This window comes from Emydura macquarii, unplaced genomic scaffold, assembly GCF_026122565.2.
Source record: "Emydura macquarii macquarii isolate MOO-44397 ecotype Brisbane River unplaced genomic scaffold, CSIRO-AGI_Emac_v2 contig_1477, whole genome shotgun sequence".
NCBI classification, from domain to species: Eukaryota; Metazoa; Chordata; order Testudines; family Chelidae; genus Emydura; species Emydura macquarii.
Window position 1 is genome coordinate 24,692,329 of NW_027131614.1, and position 20,344 is coordinate 24,712,672.

The 20,344-nt window shown below is 41.3% G+C and overlaps 1 protein-coding gene across 4 annotated transcripts in view; it reads right to left on the reverse strand.

Moving 5' to 3' along the window:
• Positions 1 to 20,344, reverse strand: part of SPIDR (scaffold protein involved in DNA repair) — a 335,554-nt gene that overhangs the window by 8,541 nt on the left and 306,669 nt on the right. For all 4 annotated transcript variants that reach the window (XM_067553805.1, XM_067553804.1, XM_067553803.1 and 1 more), the window contains 5 exons: positions 17,771 to 17,858; positions 15,258 to 15,401; positions 15,097 to 15,156; positions 5,837 to 6,047; positions 4,599 to 4,751 (listed from right to left, as the gene is read on the reverse strand). In XM_067553805.1, coding sequence (XP_067409906.1) covers positions 4,599 to 4,751; positions 5,837 to 6,047; positions 15,097 to 15,156; positions 15,258 to 15,401; positions 17,771 to 17,858 — 656 coding nt within the window. The remainder of the gene's footprint in view (positions 1 to 4,598; positions 4,752 to 5,836; positions 6,048 to 15,096; positions 15,157 to 15,257; positions 15,402 to 17,770; positions 17,859 to 20,344) is intronic.

A 20,344-nucleotide genomic window follows, 5' to 3' on the forward strand; every position in this document is an offset into this window, starting at 1 on the left:
GTGGTTAGCCTCGGTGTATGCACCGGTCAGGCACCTCTTGAACAGAGCGGTCACAGTTCTCCCAAGGGTCCTGGCCTCCCTGAACTGGTGGAGGACTCCCGGGGAGGTGTTGAGAGGCGTTCCTTTCCAGGATCTGGCCCCATCAGTCACCCTGATCACGGACGCTTCGGACGTGGGGTGGGGGGCCCCACATCAGCACCGACCCGAGCACCCAGGGGCTGTGGTCGGAGGAGGAGAAGAGCCTCCACATCAATGTATGGGAGCTCAGGGCAGTACGGTTGGCCTGCAAGGTGTTCCTCAGATTCTTGAGGGGCAGAATGGTTCAGGTTCTCACGGTCAATACAGCAACCACGTTCTCTATGAACAGGCAGGGGGGAGGCATGCTCCTTGGCCCTTTGCCAGGAGGCCATTCGACTTTGGGACTTTGTGGTGAGGCACGACTTTCATTTATGTGCCTCCCAGGGGCCAGGAACGATGAGGCAGACGGACTCAGCATGTTGTTTCTACCCCGCCACGACTGGTCACTCACTACACCTGGGGGTGGTAACTTTTATCTTCCACAAGTGGGGTGTTCCCCAACTGGACCTGTTCGCATCGTCCTGGAACAGGAAGTGCCTGAGCTTCTGCTCGCTCCGGGGTTGCGAGCCGGGCTCCATCTCCGATGCGTTCCTCATAGACTGGAAGGGGACCCTCGTGTATGCATTTCCCCCCATTCCACTCCTGCCCAAGATCCTCTTGAAAATCAAGAGGGACAAAGTAGACGTGATACTGATCGCCTCAGGCTGGCCAAGACAACATTGGTTCAGTATGCTGCTGGACCTGTCAATCGCCCCACCCGTGGAGCTCCCGAGGCATTACGACCTGCTCTCCCAGGACCAAGGTCGCCTGCTGCACCCGGACCTGGACTCCCTCCACCTGACAGCCTGGAAGCTCTGTGGCTGACGGAGGGAGAGAGAGCCTGCTTGGCGCAGGTCCAACAGATTCTGGTGGGCAGCAGAAAACCTTCCACTCAGGTCATGTACCAGGCCAAGTGGAGACGGTTTACCTGTTGGGCGGAGTCTCGGGGCATCCCGCCAAGCTGCTCGCCTATACAGGCAATCCTGGAGTATCTGCTCCACTTTAAATTCCAGGGGCTGGCGCTGGCCTCCCTGAAAGTACACCTGGCGGCTATCTCAGCCTTCCACCAGCCACTAGAAGGGAGGTCCTTATTTTCCCACCCCATGTCAGTCAGGTTCCTCAAAGGGGTGGAGAGGCTGTACCCGCAGGTCCATGACCCGGTGCCTCCATGGGATCTGAACCTGGTCCCCGCTAGACTAACGGGGCCCCCCTTTGAGCTCATGGCTACATGCCCGCTGCTCGTCCTCTCTTGGAAGGTAGCCTTCCTGGTGGCCATTACCTCGACTAGGAGGGTTTCCAAGATAAGAGCTTTGACCTCGGAGCCCCTCTACACCGTGTTTTACAAGACAAGGTGTGGTTGAGACCCCATCTAGCCTTCTTGCCTAAGGTGGTCTCCCAGTTCCATTATAATCAGGATATCTTCCTCCCTGTGTTTTTTCCAAAACCACATGGGTCGGAGGAAGAGCAGAGATGGCACTCGCTGGATGAGAGACTAGCCTTGGCCTACTACATCAAGAGGACATGGCTGTTCCGGAAGTTGACACAGTTGTTCGTGACAGTGGTGGACCAGATCAAGGGATCACCTGTCTCCACCCAACGCATCTCCGCGTGGATCACCACCTGCATCAGGTGCTGTTACAAGCAGGCGAATGTACCGCTTCCAGGGGCTATTTTGGCGCACTCAACCAAAGCCCAGGCCTCGTCGGCGGCCTTCCTGGAGAGAGTCCTGCAGGACATCTGAAGAACAGGTACCTGGTTGTCGGTGCACACCTTTACGTCTGACAACGCCATCATGCAGCAGGTGAGAAAGTACGCAGGGTTCGGCAGAGCCGTGCTGATGAGAGCAGCTCACCAGTGACTCCTACCCCATCCAAGGTATGGCTTTTTAATCACCTATATTGGAATGGATATGAGTAATCACTCGAAGTAGAAAACAGGATTACTTACCAGTAACTGTTGCTCTTCGAGATGTGCTGCTCATATCCATTCCATACCCACCGGCCGTCCCTGCTGTCAGAGTCGGCAGAAAGGAGGGACTGAGGGCCCGCAGGGTCGGCAGTACCTCATATACCACGGCATGAGCGTGGTTTTCCAGGGGGCACCTAAGCCAACCCTACAGGGTCTGCTAGGGGGAAAAAAGTTCCGGGAACCAGTGCACAGTGGCGTGCACTCACCTATATTGGAATGGATATGAGCAACATCTCAAAGAACAACAGTTACTGGTAAGTAACCCTGTTTTTTCTTCAACTTATCACACTGGTTAGTGAGTGGGTGGATTGTTTGGGCAATTGGTAATATTTAGGAATGGGGCAGGGTGGTGATTATCGCCATTTGGACAACTTCTTATCAGTACGTCTGGAAACAGTGCCACTTGGAGAGGGTCATATGAAGACATCAAGTGTCAAAATCCGAACATCACATCTGAATCATTCACTGACAAAAAATACTGTTAATCAGCTCATCCTCCCACAAAGCATATGGTATGAACTATTAGAACTCTTTCATATGAACAGTTAGATCTAATAAGAAATATTAATAATCTTATGCTGTTACCCAAATGCAAATGGAGAAGCTGCAAGCATTTCAAGAAAGAAACATCTCCTTTGTTAATCATTTCACCAAATAAATGTGTTACTATAAGAACAGGCTGTGCTACACAATCATCTCCTATTCTTTCACTAGAAAGATTCAAAGAGGAAGTAGCCAAACAAACTACAAAGCAATAAAAATCCATTTTAAACACTGTAAACTATTTTAGTTACTATGTGAAAATACAAAGAAGAGAGCTTATCTACAGGCAGAGCTATCTCCGATTATAATAGGAGAATTTACATTCTCTATTAGTACAAAAGAACCCAGGAGAATATTAATAAAATAACAGTTAACCTAACTGAAAGCAACTGTATAATCAAACGGGGTGAATGCCAGAGGAAGTTCCACAAACACATCCGCCTAGATTGCCAGCAGCACAACTCCCTCTCTAATTTCTTCCTTAACCCCTCCTCCACAACTAAGGAAGAGCAGGGGTTGAGGGTTTTTGTATACCTTTATTTTTAAAAATAGCTCTTCGCTTTTAGTATTATGCGCTTTAGCTTGCATAGAAACATGAAGGTGGATTTTTTTTCTCCTCTAGATATTGAGGGAGGTTAAAAAAAAAAAAAGGGTATCTTGCATTGATCCTACTGAATAAAGAGTGATGCAGACTAAAGTAGAGAAGAAAGAGCATCTCATACTTGGTGTGTTTAAATGTAACAGCATAGGAGTGAATATTCTTAGCATAAATTTTAGTGTGGTTGAAAAAAAGCAGTATTTCAAACATGTCGATTAAAATACTATTAAAATAATTGCCAATATTGATTTGAGACATTAGTGCTCATCAGGCTCAGAATGAACCCTCTAGAGTTATATTTGTTCTTCATCATGCGGTGCCAGAAGTCAAGATTTTTCAACGCAATATACTCACACTAATGGCAGAGATTCTAGCCCCATAGGGTTTTATCACAGCAATGGAATGGATATTTTTGATAACGACACTGAGTTTTTTGAATCTATGTTTGCAAAGATTCTATAATACTCCTTGTCAACACTGCTAATACTCTAGAAATCACTTGAAATGTTTTAGCAAGCATTTGAGGGTGCAAATCCCAAGGAAGGTAAAGAGTTGTCTAGTCACATAACTAGCAATGATGGAATGAAAATAAGAAAGGATTTTTTTTTTAACAGAAGTGTGAGCTACTAGGCTGTGAAGTAATGTCCCAAAGGAAGTACCAGAACTTGAAACCTTTAGAAGCAGACGAGACAAAGCACTAGAAAACACACGGTAGAGAATATTCCTGCACTAGTAGTGGGTGGACTAAATTATTAAACAAAGCAATGTCCAAAAGCAAGGAGCTCTAGCTGGAGAGCAAGTGTGGCCCAGTTGTGCTAAGGAGCCCTCAGTAGAACATAAAACTGCCCTGCTTCAGCATATCCCCAAGGGAAGGAGGCAAAGCCCCCTCTCATGCGTAAGTCCTTGCTTGCACACCTAATCTTTCTATAGAAAAATAATTTTACAGCAGTTAATGTTATACGCAATTGTTAAGATATAAAAGATTGGTGCACCGGATGCTATCGGAAGGAATGCTGACATATGAAGCAAAAGAATAAAACATTTTACGGTAAATATTTGTGTATGCATACGTGTGTGCGCGCATACCTATTAATGAGTGGAAACACTGACCATGCAGAGCTCAAATGGGCAATGGTGTGCAAGGGAAAATACTTTTCCACAGCAACATCTGCACGTGAAAAGGGAAGCAAAGCCCAGGAAGAGGTGTAAACCTGACTGTCCTAACGACACACAGCAACCTCCCCCACCTCTTTTCATTTCCCCCTTTTTTCTTCAATATACTGTTTAATTCAAGAGAGCAGTACTGGGACCCAAATGTTTAAAATGAACATAAATAGTTAGCAACATTCATTTCAGAAAAGGCTGTACTAACCTCTTATGGTACAAATGGAATTGGCTGCTGTGGTAAAATCCAGTTCATCTAGTTTGACAGGGCCAGTCAGCTCACAGAAGTCAGCCTCGGCAGCCGTGTACAAAAGGGGCTTTTGTAATGAGAGAACGGTACGTTCAACACAAATAATCCTACCTGCCAACACAGACATTTCAATTTATTACAGTAACAAGGAAAAAGGTGAGCATATTATCATGCCCAATAAAGACAATGCTCTCTACCAGTTACTAAACACAGAGATGAGTTATTTCTGGTTTACTCCACACCAACATATTTGGTTTTTGAATGAAACACACATCCCGCTCTTGTTGAGCTCAGTGGCTTCTGGGCAAAAAGATTTTGCTATATCAGATTTTTTTAAAAGAGAGATTCAAATTCAATTCAAACATTCAGTGGAAGCGTGTGGTTTTTGTCTGTTTAATCATATAAGTTTGTATTTCTCTTAGAGGTACTTTTATTTGTTTTAAATCTATCCAAAGGCTAGGCACATGCAGTACTTCTCCAAAGAAGGGATTGGCCAAACTTTTGCTCACCTGCACCTAAGTGCCACATCTAATTTGCATAATATGGACCAGATTTCAGTTCCTAGAGATAAACAGATTGTTCAATGGATTTGGTAACAGGACATGGAGCCTTTCATAAGTAGTCAATGGCTTATACCCGGGCTGGATTGACGGTGACTGAAAGTCACTAATATCTGACATCCTATGTGAATTAAATTTTAGTGGTCTCACTCTATTTCCTGGTGGACAAATATGCACATCCTAAGATTGTCTCCACCACTGGCACTAACTGGCACTCTAGTTGGGTGTCTTGGCAGAGAGAGACCAAAAAATGAATGGGCATAGAGATGGAACTACTTTCCCATGCACAGATGACCACCTGGTCATTGAAGAGACACACTGAAAAGGTAGTGAGGGGCAGCTTGCAATGCCTCTCCCTGTAGGGAAATAAAGGTGTCAGATCTGTGTCATTAACTCTACACCTTCCAGGGGTAGTAAATTCAGTTAGAAATGTAAAATAAAACTAAAATTACTGAAAACAACAGTTACAATTCCCCTTCCTCCAATATTAGGTCCCAGCTTGCACTGCTTCATCTTGTTCTGAGTGTCTTACAGTCTCAGAAAGTTGCATGTCTATATTAAAGATCTGAATGCCCATGGGCCACACTGAATTTAGTTTGGCTCCAATTGCCCCAGTACCCTGAATAACAAGCTTACCATTTCCTCGTAAAGCATCCTTGAAGAAGATAACACAATGGGAAGCAGTAGTGAGTGCCTCCATAACTTCTTTCTCGAGAACACATGATGAAGTAAAATATACAGGTACAGTCTTTGGAGTTCCACAGTTGCCTTTAGCCCCGTCCTGCAGTGTGAAGTCAGTCACAAAGAGCCACAACTCCCTTTGACCCATAGGAGCACTACATTTTATCTAAAGTTTCAGGAAGAAAGGGCAAAACACTTACATTTAATTGTGATGCAGACTGATTAAACTAATGGCAGAGCTGAAGACTAAAAGAGCGCCATCTCATAACAAACAAACAAACCTCACTTAGACCATGACACTTAGGGTTTGGACAGGAAGAGAAGTCAAGATTAGATCAGGGCTAGTTAACATGTGTTAACCTTTAACGCGTGTTAACCCTTTTCCTGGCATAGATGCAGATTAACATCTTTTTATCTTAATTTAGCTGGTCGAGGTTGACCTGAGTTGGGAGTCTGGGGTTACCTCAACAAGCTAATATTATAATACAACTTGCTCCATCTACACAAGGGTTTTCAAATACATTAGTTCAAATGTATTAGCTAGCAACATCTTAAAATACACCTTTTATGCTAGTCTGGACAAGGTCTTATATGAGCTTTGTCATTAAAAAAAGTCTCTCACTGACATTATTCCTCCATAAGCAAATTCAGCAAATATTGTCATCAGACTCTCATATGCACCACTCCCTGGGCAATAGCTGTTATAGGTTACAAAATTGGATGTTTTTGGTGAACAAATAGCATCTGAAAACTTTTGAGGGATACACATAAATAGAACATTTTATGAGTCATTTAGTTTATGAGAGAAATGAAGAAACCCACCCTGACTACACAAGTCTTTTGCCTGTTTAGGACAGGAAAAATATATTCTGGTATGGCTAAAATCAGCAATATGAAAACACATGATGTCACAGCCAAAGTACCTACACTTTGTGTTAGACTACATATCTGAAAAATTCATTAACATTATCTCAGTAGTGTTTTAAAATGATTCCCATTACTTTGATTAACAAGATAGATTAGACGGATATTACATTTATTAAAAGGGCTCTACCAAGATTAGCTGGGCTAAAGTTTGGCAATATGTGTTTTCTTGTGTCTGTTTGCAGAGCTTTTGTAATTCTGTATGTCTTCCCAACCCCCCTTAAATGCTTCAGTGTTCTATTTTACATCTACAATTAATGCAAAGCTAGTATTCATGACAGCTCTATAATAATGAAGTAGTGTGTTGCATGACAGAGAAAAAATAATTTTAGATAAATAAACTTATTTTAGATTCAAGTATTCGAGGAAATTTTATGAACATTGTGTAACACTTTTTTCTGAAAGATTTATGATTTTTTAAAAACAGTACTTCAACAGAACTTAGATAATATGGTGATGGGTGCTACCAGAACACCTTGCATACAAATATTTCCTTTTATTTGCAAGAATACATTACAATTTTATTGAAGTATATAGCTATTAGATACTCTGCAAATTCCAGAATCTTTGTCATCGCAATTATTTATTGGAGTTTAACTCTAACTTCCTTCACCTCACACTGCCCCGCCCCTCCCCCCCAAGAGAATGTGTGCATTTCTAAAAATAAAGATATATGAACTCTTAAAGCCACATTCATTTATTACAAGTTATGAAGCAATGAGAACCTCAGCTTGTTTCCAATAGCAAATTCAAACCTCTAAAAATCAGACCCTTTAAAACTAGCTATTTGTTCACACTAGTAGCTCTCAGAAAAAATATACTAATTAGAAAGAGTGATTGGCAGAATTCCTAACACAGATGCATCAATTTACTCTGGTTCCTGAGTATATGTTCTTTATTGTACTTATCCCATGTTCCTTCTGTAACAACTATATGCATCTCATCATCTTCCGAATTTGCACAGTTTTAAAACAGTCTTACAAGACTGACTTTTACAGCTGTCACATGAGAGTAACACCAGACCTTTTAAAAGCTGGTCTTTAGATGTACATAACAGAAGAATCAGCCAAAAAGTAAATAATAATAGTAATAGTCACAAGTCATTGTAAAATCATCTTTATGTGTGTGACAATTTGTTCTGAACAGAAAGGAAACAACAAACAGCAGCAGGATTCAGTTATAAAAAAGGACAGCTCCTCAAAGCACAGATGGAATACATTTCCTCATTTTCCTTTTGTACCACAGTATTTATTCTGAATAAATAAATAAATAATAAAAGGCATATTTCCATTCCTCCTTCACCCAAAGAAGACACTGCAGAATGCAGAAACACTGCTGCTTTTTAAAGTACAATAATACAAATTAACTACAAAATGCACACAATTCATACAAGGTATTTTATCAGTTATGAATAATGAGTCTGCAGAAGAAATTAAAGCTGAATCAAAGCCCTTCACATTTTATTGCACAATGATCTTGCATGTGAAAGACAAATCCTCTTGGCAAAGGCTGAGGCAATCAACAAGTTGCTACATATGACATTTTATTTCTGGAAGGATTAGGTGAGTGACACACAAACAGCAGGCAAGTGCATTTACATCCCGAGAGTAGTTATCCAAAAGTGAAACATTTCCACTGCCTTTTTAGTACAGCTTTCCAATAACGAATGTGTCGTTATCTTGTTAACTTACATAAGTCTAGTGCATATAGTTCAATAGAGAATGATCACTTACAGAAACTGGCTAATCAAACATTTTAACAATATGGAAGTATAGATACATCTTTCCTATTAGGCATATGAATATTTTTCAAAGCAATGTACATCCCAGCATATTCAATCTCTTTTCTAAGTGACCAGGAACTTCTAGAATAAGATGCTGCTACACAATATTGATTCAGGTATGGGCGCATCTGAAACCGTCATCTCCTAACCAACCAGCCAGTTACAAACACAATCTACTTTCTGTGACAAAAACAATTTTTTGTAGGAATGTTTCTTTTGTTGTTGTTGGATTTTTTGTTTTTAAATAGGGCAGGGAGACATGTCTGAGTATCTAATGTCCATACTAATGCCTTAAATACCTCATCATTTCACTTTGCTTTAAAACCCATAGAAATGCCCATGCCGCTTAGTTTGGGGGAATCATCATTGAGCGATGAAAGGCACTCCTTTCTCACGAGTCAATTGTGCTGCTTGCCTAAGGCCTTGTCTACATTAGGAAGTTTGTTGACGCAAGTTACAGCGATGATCAAAAAGTGCTGAAATTACAATTGTGCCTATCCACACAATACTCATTGTGTCACCGAAGTGCGTCCACACTTGGTGCTCTAGCATCGTCAGTGAGAGCAGTGCACTGTGGGCAGCTATCCCACTGTGCAACTTGCCACCCTGTGCTGCTAGGCATTGTGGGAAGGCAGAGAGGATCGCAGTGCATCATGGATGTAGGCTCAAAGTCCCATGATGCAGTGATTTCCATCCTGTCATTCCATGGGTTTCTGACTGTGTTTTGTGGCATTTTTCAATGGCTCCAGTTTCCTGAGCTCCTGCCATCTCTAAAGGATGGAACCTGCATGGCTCTCAACTGTTGCTGTCAGCGTTCTGAACACATCACAGCTGATCATGCAGTATATCATGAGCTCCCAATCGGAACTGGAATCCAAGGCGCCTGATCTGCTGTGTGCCAGGCAAACAAACAATGCCAGATTACTGTTTGCATTCACGGAACATCTGCACACAGTGCATAGCTGCTTTTGGGAGTGGGAAACAAGCACTGAGCAGTGAGATTGCATCGTTATGCAAGTCTGGGATGACGAGCAGTGGCTCAGAATTTTCAAATTTTCACTTTATAGACGTCTGTGTGAAGCTCGCCCCTGCCCTGTGGTGCAAGGATACTAGAATGAGAGCTGCCCCTTGGTGGGGAAGCGTGTGGTGATTGCTGTGTGGAAGCTGGGAATTCCAGACTGCTACCAATCAGTAATCAGTTTGGAGCCAAGAAGTCCACCATTGGAGCTGTGTTATTGCAAGTGTGCAGGGCCATTAATCGCATTTTGCTACAGACTCTGAGTCTTGGAAATGTGCGTGAAATAGTGGATTGCTTCGCAGCAATGGGATTCCCTAACTGTGGCAGGGCAATAGATGGTATGCATATCCCAATTTTGGCCCCGGACCATCTTGCGACAGAGTACATTAATAGAAAGGGGTACTTCTCTACGGTACTGCAGGTGCTTGTAAATCACTGTGGCCATTTCACTGACTTCAACACGCGTTGGTCAGGAAAGGTGCATGATGCACACACCTTCAGGAACTCTGCCATGTATAGAAAGCTGCAAGTATAGACTTTCTTTCCAGACCAAAAGAGTCCAATGGGTGGTGTTGAAATGCCCATAGTGATCCTGGGAGAACCAGCCTACCTCTTACTGCCATGGCTCATGAAGCCTTATATGGGCAACGTGGATAATAGCAAGGAGAGCTTCAATAACAGGTTGAGCTGGTGCCAAATGACCTTTGAATGTGTGTTTGGCAGATTAAAAGCTCGTTGGCGATGCCTTTATGGCCAGTTAGACCTAAATGAGGAAAATATTCCGATGGTTATAGATGCCTGCTGTGAGCTCCATAATGTTTGTGAAACTAAGGATGAAAAGTTTCCCCCTGTGTGGAGCACAGAGGCGGATCGCTTTGCGGCTGAATATGAACAATCAGATGTCAGGGCTATTAAAGGGGAACAACAGCGGGGCATTCGAATCAGAGAGGCCTTGAGAAACTATTTTGACAATGAGCACCAATAAGGTGTCTTTGTAAAGAGCACTGTACCATGCTATGACTGTTACCCAGCTTGCACTGTGTATCAAAGTGAAGTGCAACCACCAGGTGCAAGAGACAAATAAAGATTGCTTATTCTTCACACAGTACATCTTTATTAAATCACAATTATTCACAACACACATAAAAAGCTGGGTTGGAAGGGAGAAAGCAATGAGGGCAGTGTGAGCTATGACAGCTGAGTGTAAGTCCAGCTATCATTCTGGAAGCAGTCTGAAGGGGTGGAGTGAACGGGGTACCAAGATGGGCCGTGAGTTTGGTAGAAATGTGTGGGTGGAGTTTGAGGAGGGCATGGAAAGCAGTTCTGTACTGGCTGCAAGGGAGGCCAAGCATGCATGAATTCAGTCTGCAGCGTTATTAGTGACTTTAGCAGCCCCACTTGCTCCTTCATGGCTTTTATCATGCACTCGTGACCTGCTATCATTCGCTCCTGGTTCTCTCTCCTCTCCTGTCGATCAGTTTTTTTATTTTTGGACACAGCGTTTCGTCATGCCCTTTTTTCCCCCACCTTAGAGGACTGGACGAGTTCTTGGAACATTTCTTTGCTCCTCAGTGGTTGTTTTCTTATCAGCTGCAAGCGCTCGGCAGCTGTGGAGGGATTTTTCCGTCAAGGGCACATCTATAGAAGCACAACAAACAAGGAACAGAAGCACGACTGAGTGCAATAACAACATTGATGCATTACTGTGAAATACACCTCTTTCTCACTGTCCCCTGGCAGGTGCACAGCTCGATGATCAACCAGGGCATGGTGAGGTGTGTCCAGGGGGAGGGAACATTCCATCTGGGAAAAAGGTTCTCGATGGTTGTTTGGGATACTGATGCAGGTAGATAGGGACAAAATTTCAAATTCTGCCATCATTTTCCACAGGCAGGGGCCATAGAATCTGCATTTCACTCCTGAGAGTAAGCAGGGATGCTAGGGTGCATCTCCTCCATGTGAGCAGCTTCAAACGGGTCTCTATCCTGCTCACCTGTGTGCCACTTTGGTCCCCGCACAAGTGATTGCTGTTTGGCACAGGAAAGTTTCCTACAATGGGGGAAGACACAAAACAGCTCTGCCAAGGAATCTCTGACACAAGATTGGCAAGTACCTCCAGGAAAGTTTCCTAGACATCTCTTTAAGGGATTCCTGTGAAATCTTGGTGTGCATTAACACACTTTTCCAAAGCACTGCCTAGCTGAACAGGGGAATGGGAAGCACGTGCAAACAGCTACTCTTCTGCATTTCTATCCCTTCAACCAGCTGTATAATGCAACAAAGCAAAGGACAGCTGTAACTCATGTAACTGAGTAACATCAGCTCAAAAAATCACTTACACAAGCTCTCCTCTCCTGCATCCTGCATGCCAGAGCTGGAGGGCTGGAACTGGCTTGAACCCTCCAGGTTCGAGAAGAAGTCCTGACCCTGCACATCACCAAACAACCCAGTCGCCTGCTCCGCATCATCCTCCCACTCAATCTCCTTGTCCACGACTTCTTCATCAGGGTTGAGTCCAGTGTTTGCTGCCTCCGGAAGTATCCACGGGTCTCTTGGAGATGGAGGTGGAGTCACTGCTGAGGATGGCTTCCAGCTCCTTATAGAAGCAGCAAGTCTTTGGGTATGTCTATATTGATGGCAGCAGTGTCAGTGCTGCCGGATCAATTCTGTAGGATCGATTAAGCGGCAGTGGAGACCCACTCAATTGATCCGGAAGTCGACGCCATTAATCCACCCCCACAAAAAGAGTAAGGCTGCGGTAGATATAAGTTAGGAAGTCAATGGGAGATAGGCAAGCTACTCTATGTAGCTTGCGTATCTCCTGTCGACTGCTGCCAAATTTCGCCATCAGTGTAGGCTAAGCCTCTGGCGCTGCACCAGAACGATGGTTTGACTCCCTAGTCTTTTGGTACTTCTGCCGCAGCTCCTTGATTTTCCGTACAGCACTGAAGTGAGTCCTGTTCATAGCCCTTCCCTGCCATTAAGTGAGAAATTTGACCATACATATCAAAGTTCCTTCACCTAGAGCAGAGCTCGGACTGCACAGCCGCCTCTCTCCAAATGCTGATCAGATCAAGAAGCCACGGTGTGCTCCAAGTGGGAGAGAGTTTGGTGTATGAAGCCACTATGGTGAGCTGAGAAGATGAGATGTGAGCTCTCCACACCGATCAAGCAGGAAGTGGAATTTCAAAAATTCCCAGGACTTTAAATGAGGAGGGACAGATGGCTGCAGAGCAGCAGAGTCAAACTGATGGCCAGAACAGGTCAGGATGGGCATTTTGGGACACTTCCTGGAGGCCATTTACCACAACATAACGAAGCACAGTGTCTACATTGACACTTTGTCATTAAAAGTTTGGTACAAAAAGCTCTACACTTCTTGTTGAGGTGGTTTGATTTTGTTGCAAAATCTGGAGAGTTGGGTCGACGGGCGGAAGGGTAATTGCAGTGTGTACACCACCACTATTTTGGCACAAAAAGCTGACTTTGGTCGACAAAAGTCTCCAGTGTAGACCAGGACTAAGTATCGGATCATTACGCATGAGCACTGGACGCAAGAGACTTTTGACCTGAAACTGAATTCAGGTCTATATCATGGTGGTGGGGAGCACTTTATAGCCTATAGGACTAGCCTGCTTGCTTGCACATATATATATATATCTTTCCTTATAGATTCAAGTATTGCTGATTTATTATAATAGTCATAGATTCATATTAAAGTATTATAGCTGTAACGCAAGGTACCTTACAGACCACATCCTGTATGAAAGCTAAGGCAGTTAGCATACATATGTTGGGACCTTTGGCCCAGATAAGTAATGATGAGTTAAAGGATTAAGACATACATGGTTATAACCTTTACCCCAGATAAATCAGGAGGCATCAAAACTGGAGGGGCTGTCACAGGTTATACCCCGAGTAAACTTCACAGATACACCACAGAACCCACAAAAAGGGCCAGAAATAACAAAGGTGAGAGAAACGAACCGTCTGGAAAGGATGTGGATGTGTCATTAATATGGACGAACCTACCAGCCTATAGGGTAAGTGTACCCTAATAATTTGGGGGTGAAGAATCTAAATTTGTACTTAGAAGAAGGACCCCTATTGCTCAGGGTATAAGACGGGGCAATTGCGTTAATTGGGGCAATCGTCAGCTACTCCTTGAAGCTTCTTTTAGTTAGTGTTAAAATTTTGCTCTTTGTTTATACTTAGTATTATTTGTAGTGTTAGTCTTAGCCTTATAGCTCTTATAGCCTCGAGCATTGCCTAGCTCTCCATCCCTCTTACTCAAGCGTTGAGGAACCAGACATCTCTCTCAACCAGGTCATCAGGGAAGGGTATGAGTATATTAATCCAAAGCATACCGTAGATATAGATAGATAGATAGATAGATAGATAGATATAGAGAGAGATATCACAAGTCTCTAAAATAAGACTGTACTCCTACCCATTATCCATGTGATTATTCATTTTCTTTTAATCAGTCATTTGTCTATCATTTTATGTTATCTTAATAAAAGCTTATAAAATTATACAAATTTGGCTATCACTGTGAACCTTCCTGTCATGCACCCTGGGGTCCTTATAAAACCCTTCTGGAGCCTGATTCCGGGACAAGAACCTCATTATCTTCTGATCCGATCAACTGGTGAGCCTATAACCCCATTCAAATACTAAAACACCCAAAATCAGGTTACAACTTCCAGCTTCTTAGCTGGTCCTGTTAGAATTAAATCCCTTCAAATTTCATTGTATTTGTTTGATGCTATTTTTCTTGTCAAGAAAAGGGTCAAGGGCATCCTCCATCCGAATTCAGTGTTGGCTGTACTGCATACCCAGTAGAGTCTGCAGAAAATCAGTAACGCAAAATCCTTTGAACTACTGATGCAGAGGGGTGAGCATCACTTTGAAAAAAATCCAGAAGTAGAAAATCCCATGTGGATAGCAGACAGATTTACTTAAGAGCTCCTGCTTTTTACTGATAGATTAAAGAAGCCAAATTTTGCTCTTAGGTGTGCCTGGATGGCTTCCATTGAAGCCAGGAGGATCTGCCTAGTTGCATGCAATAACAGAATCACTCTACACACCTATCATCTACCAAAGTCTCCCTCACATATACCACTGAATGGGAGCTTCTCAGGTGCATCTGAGGGCAGAATTTAACTGTAAAACACTCTCTATTTGGTTGTCATTGCAGATCCCAACTGGTTTCAATGGGAGCTCTCTGGGCATATAGAACGTGAAAATTTGTCCTATAATACACAGCATTTGATTCAGAAGAAATTAATCTTCTAAAACAAACAGAAGTGAGACCAAGTAGAAGTGCTCTTGTTCATTCAGAGATATTCTACCTACTGATAATTCCACTCAGACAGCTCTTAAAGAGCATCTGAAAAGTAAATGTTTTGTCTAAACACAGCAAATACCTGCTTCTTCACACACTTTACATTGGTTTTAGTACATTTCATTGCTAAAAAGTAAAATTACCTGCAGTCTTCGATAAATAACTTGTGCCCAAAAGCTACAACGTTGATTACAATCACCAACCTGCCATACAATTTAAAACAGAAATTAGGCAAATGTGGTTTTATAAAACTATTAAACCAGTAGTACAAAATACCTGTTTATTGCACTTTTTAAAAAGTTACCTGAAGAATTTCCTTTAGGCCACTCACAGCTGGGGGCAGGTACAAATTGGAAATCTGTCCTTCCTCATCTACATTGATATGTCTTGGATCAGGCGGAGCCGTAAGAATGTAACAGAAGCTGGGAGGAGGAAGATTAGTTTTAATCTGTTTAAAATAAATATAAGAAATATGGGACCCAATTAAAAGCATTTCAATAGGACCAATAATGATAAGTAATAATACTTAGGACTTACATCATTCTCTACATTTTCAAAATACTATGAAAACAAACTGATACTCACAACACCCCTGTGAAGTTGGAACAGATGAAAATTTAATGTTTCCATGTCACAAGTGAAATCAGTTTGGAAGTGTCATACTTTTTCCTAATTTGACACTGATCCATATCACAAAATCACACAATTTGGCACAATGGATAACTACTATGTCTCTTTGTGACACGGCAGTTGTGAGACTTATGAATTCTATGATTTTCATGTTTTCAAAAAAAATGTGACTTTTGAGATTTGGGTAATTTTTGTACATAGGTGGGTGAAAGTAAACAGCTGAAGTAGCTTCACTGAGAACCCTGAAAGCTGCCAAGTTAAATCCTAGGCAGCACAGGGAGAAAATGGAGAACAGCAATTCAACAACATGAATTTTTCTCTGTGCTAGGACCAGCCCTTATTTCCCTTAAACAGTTATGTGATGGAATGATCACACTAGCAATCCCCATTTGAAGAGACCTCAAACTAGAATAGCTTCTCAGGGTGCAGAGTCAGCCCTATACTTTTATTTTTACTTATCGGTTTCTTTAGTTCTACTCTGGGGATGTTGTTTGGAAGTTAATGAAGCTCTTTATATAATGAAGGAAAGCTGGATTAATGAAAACAGCTGTTCAGCCATTAAAAAGAACTTCCACCTAAGAAAAAATGTCAGACCAAAATGTTTCCTTTTGAATATATCAAAAAAGATAGCTTGGTGTAGATACGGCTCAAGAGAAATCTATTCCAGAGACCTCTTCATACAGTAACATCAACATTATTTTATTATTAATATTTTTGTTTATATATATAAGAATGTGCTTTCTAGGCACATTTGTATCAGTAACAAATGTATCAAAATTAAATTATATACTGCCAAAAACTGGTAGCAATAAAAGACTTCACTATGGCATCTTCAAGCATTAGGATAATTGTTTGTGAAATACGCCTTAAGTGTATGGCAATGGAAAGTTTCCTCTCTTTATTGATTATTATTATGAAAGTAAAAGAATTTAAAAGCAAATGAAAGTTATAACAATATTACACAACATTTAGGAGTGCTGCTCCATCCATAAATGTTTCCACAGCTGATATATGTGCTGCAACATGTAAGCAATCAATTTTTTTCAAGACTTGTGACATACCTAGACTGTAGATGAGGGGGTGAATTAAGGACAGAGTAGTAGTTTTATTCAGAGCTGGTCTTGCTTTTTCAGGGTAAATCAGAACATTAATGGTATTATTTTAAAATATAAGAGTTTTAACTTTATTCTCCAATGTAAACCTCTTAGCAATGTAAAAAGTACATTGTACCAAGGACATTCATGAGACTTTTTTCTTAGACAGTAATGACTAACTTTTCCATTTCCTTTGTGTTGGTTACTTCCTCCCCCCACCCCAAAGTGTAAGTTTGTTTATTTTTAAATCATGCATACCCCATTTGTAAATCTTTACAGCACCTAGCACGATGGGGCTCTGACCTGGATGAGACATCTGGGTTCTAATGTAATGAAAATAATTAAATAATACCAAACTTCTCTCCAAAAGAACAGTTATACAGAAATAGCAGAACAGCATAGGTACCTGATTCTCAATGATTAAAACAACAAAACTTCTCAAAACTTTCCCATCAGAGTAATACTATCAAGCAACACACAATAGGCAATGTTTCTTTTCTGAATACAATATTAACTAAAGGAAATTTACAGATGAAATCCTAGTTTTGCAGTGCACATTAGCATCAGATTTTAGTTTCAAATTCAGAGAAATGCTCACACTATTTCTATTATGGAAAGATTGTTTTAGTGCTCAGGTAAACCTCCAGATGATAATCTTCATGCAGGGTGAGTATCACAGTCAGAATCACTCCAGCATGCAAAGGAAGTTAAAAGAGCCCTGAGTTTGACCTGTAAAACAGTCCTGTCCTTGCTGAGTTCTACTGTCATATTTTCTGATTTGCCTTCATAATATCAGATCTAATTTGCATTTCCTGGAGGAGGAGAAGAGTCCCACAGTAGCTGATCAATGGTGTATTGCACCATGATGTGTACAGAGAACTAATTATGAGTCACCACCTAGAGCGGTGGATGAGATCAAGGTGTTTGTCCGGGGGACGGTGGTAGGCAGTTAGTCTAGAATGAAGGGAGAAGCATAGCTAAATAGCTAAAGGGATTGGGAGATTCTGACATCCCAAGTAAACATTGTACACTATACATACAAGAACTTTAATTCTGGGTGAAAGAAACACTGCTCAGTAACTATACACCTTACCGCTTCACAGTCTTGACTTTGACCAGGAACTTTTAGAGGCACTAATGGAGGCCACAAACTGTCTATCAGACTGAAAAGTCCCAGTGCCCTAAAAAAAAAAAAATACAACTTGGTTCAAAATGTTTTCAGTTTAACATGTTCCATAAAGATGACTTTAAAGAAATATAATTTGAATCTTCATATGATTTTGAAAACAAATCTAAGTCATCTTTGTTCATCAGATGTTGGTTTTTGGCTGGCCTAATTTAATCCTCATGTTTTCTGATGCAGAAAGAGAAATAAAGGAAGATAATTAATTGCTGAATATCAAAGTTTCATTTAATTCTTTGCCTATAAAAGGATACAGTATGATTATTGTTAAACGTTGATATTATACAAGACATATCAATACAGTTCCTTATTTAAAAAGAATTTTCAATTTAGAATATTTGCAATAAAGCAGAATAAAACTCAATTTGCCTCTAAACTAAAAAGGTTTTACTTTCTTGCTTTTCTTCTGCAGCTGGTCATAGAGACTTTCAAGAAAGCCAGGGTAGACAAAAATTGAAATTCTAATGTAATAAACTAACAGGATTTGGTTTATTTTCATTTATTTTTTAAAATAACTTCAGGCCTTCATTATACATCATAAAGAAGCATAAATGGGCATAGTCTCATTTTATTTTTCTTTGCAGTTCATGCTTTATCCATTTTTTTAACAAGTACTCTATTTTGCATTTAGAAACCTACATACAAAATGGACACCCTGGATAAATGGATTGGGATAAGACAAGTTTAGGGAAAGAGAAATAAGAGACGGAGGAGAAATAAGGATGGATAAAAAAAAGAAAATAATACTTTGCTCTTCTTTAATGCCTTCAAACGTCAAAGTGGATTATCTGCACTCACAAAGCTAATTTTACAGAGTTTTGTACACCTTTAATATTTCTACTATTATTAGCCCTGTTTTTATTATGGGAAAACTGTGGCACAGCAAAGTTGAGTACGTCTGTACGCAAGAGTCAGGAGAATCTAAGGACTTGTCTACATGGGGACACTCAGGAAAGTTAAGAGAAATCAGAAATGTATAGAGATGTAAAGTTAAAGCACATTAGTTACAGTGCATTAAACCCAGGTGTGGTCACTCATTTATAAGTAAAGTGGCCTTAATGTTTGTGGGACGCAGCACAGTCTCAAGGCTAGTACAGGGAGCTGCACTTGCAAATTAAGCTACAGAGTACCAAGACAATCTTACTTCTGTATAAGAGCCTTCACACAAGGGTTTAATGCATGCATGTGGAGGTCACAAAGTGGGAGTGGAGTAGTTACCACAGGCAGTAAGTTGTTGCAGCTCAGCTTCACAGATGACCCATGCCCTGCCTCCAATGCCCAAGGGAGGATTCTGTCTCCTCCCAAACCCTATGTTGGTCTCTCACACATAATCTATGTTCTCAGGCTTGCACAGGAGGTGTGAAGTTTGCCCTCTAGTTCCTTACTTGCCTTCCCATTCGCAGTTTCATCCAGGAAGGGTAACTGACTTTTCTGTAAGGAAGCATACAATGGGAAGCAGCCTATCTAGGTTGAACTAGAAGCAACTAATTGCACAATAATTCACACTATTTGTTTACAAATCCATTCAGGGAAACAAAATTACTTAACAACTGTCTATCTACTAAATCCTTTCCTTTGATGTTATTATTCAGTCTAGTGACAAGAATTTTGGAGTTGTTATTTGTGAGTGCTGGGGATGTATTAGTCAATGCCTCTTCCAAGGGTCCTGCCCACCCTGCCCCCCATAAAGTCCAGAAGGCACTGCATATCTACACACCTAACAGTCATGGATTTTGCTTCCTAGGTAGATGGGGGGAAGGGGTTGGAAAACACATACAGACTATATCCTCATCTCCGGAAAATGGCTCCCCCTCAGAATGAGTGAAATTCTGCCTGCAAAACAAGCTAGTACAAAGCCTATGCAACACTCGAGTCCCACTTGAGCCCAACTTTCAAGTGCATAAGTTGTGTGTGTGCGCGTGTGCAGGTCCTCTGAAAAAGGCTGTATTTCACCCAATATTTGTAGCACTCTCTATGGAACCAGACTAAAGTGCACAACTTCAGCTGTCTCTGTACTACAGTGAAGGCTCAGGGTTGGCCCACAGCGAGTAAGGTGAACTCTCTGTGAGAAAGGGAAACTCCCTGTGATTTTGATGTGTGTGTTCAAGGTAGTGGAGGGGGAATAATGGCAATATTTTTAAAAACACTGTCATGCCAAATGTTTTTGAATATTTTCATGACAAAGGAAACATGGACAAAATGAAAAGAAGCAACAGGTACAAGGATAAAAACATATAAAGTATTTTAAATAATGTTCTTCTGAGCTAAAAGAGAAAAAAAATAATCTAATACTCTGTATTATTCCTATAAAACAAGGAGGTTGAATCCCTAATTGTAAATTAAAAACAAAAAACAAACAAAAAAGTAATTAATTAATGGAGTCATGAACAGCATCTCCATAACAAACTAAAATACATATGTAGAAAAAAAATCTTTCCATCGCACACTAAATGCAGAAATATGTTGTCTATTGGTAACCATAAT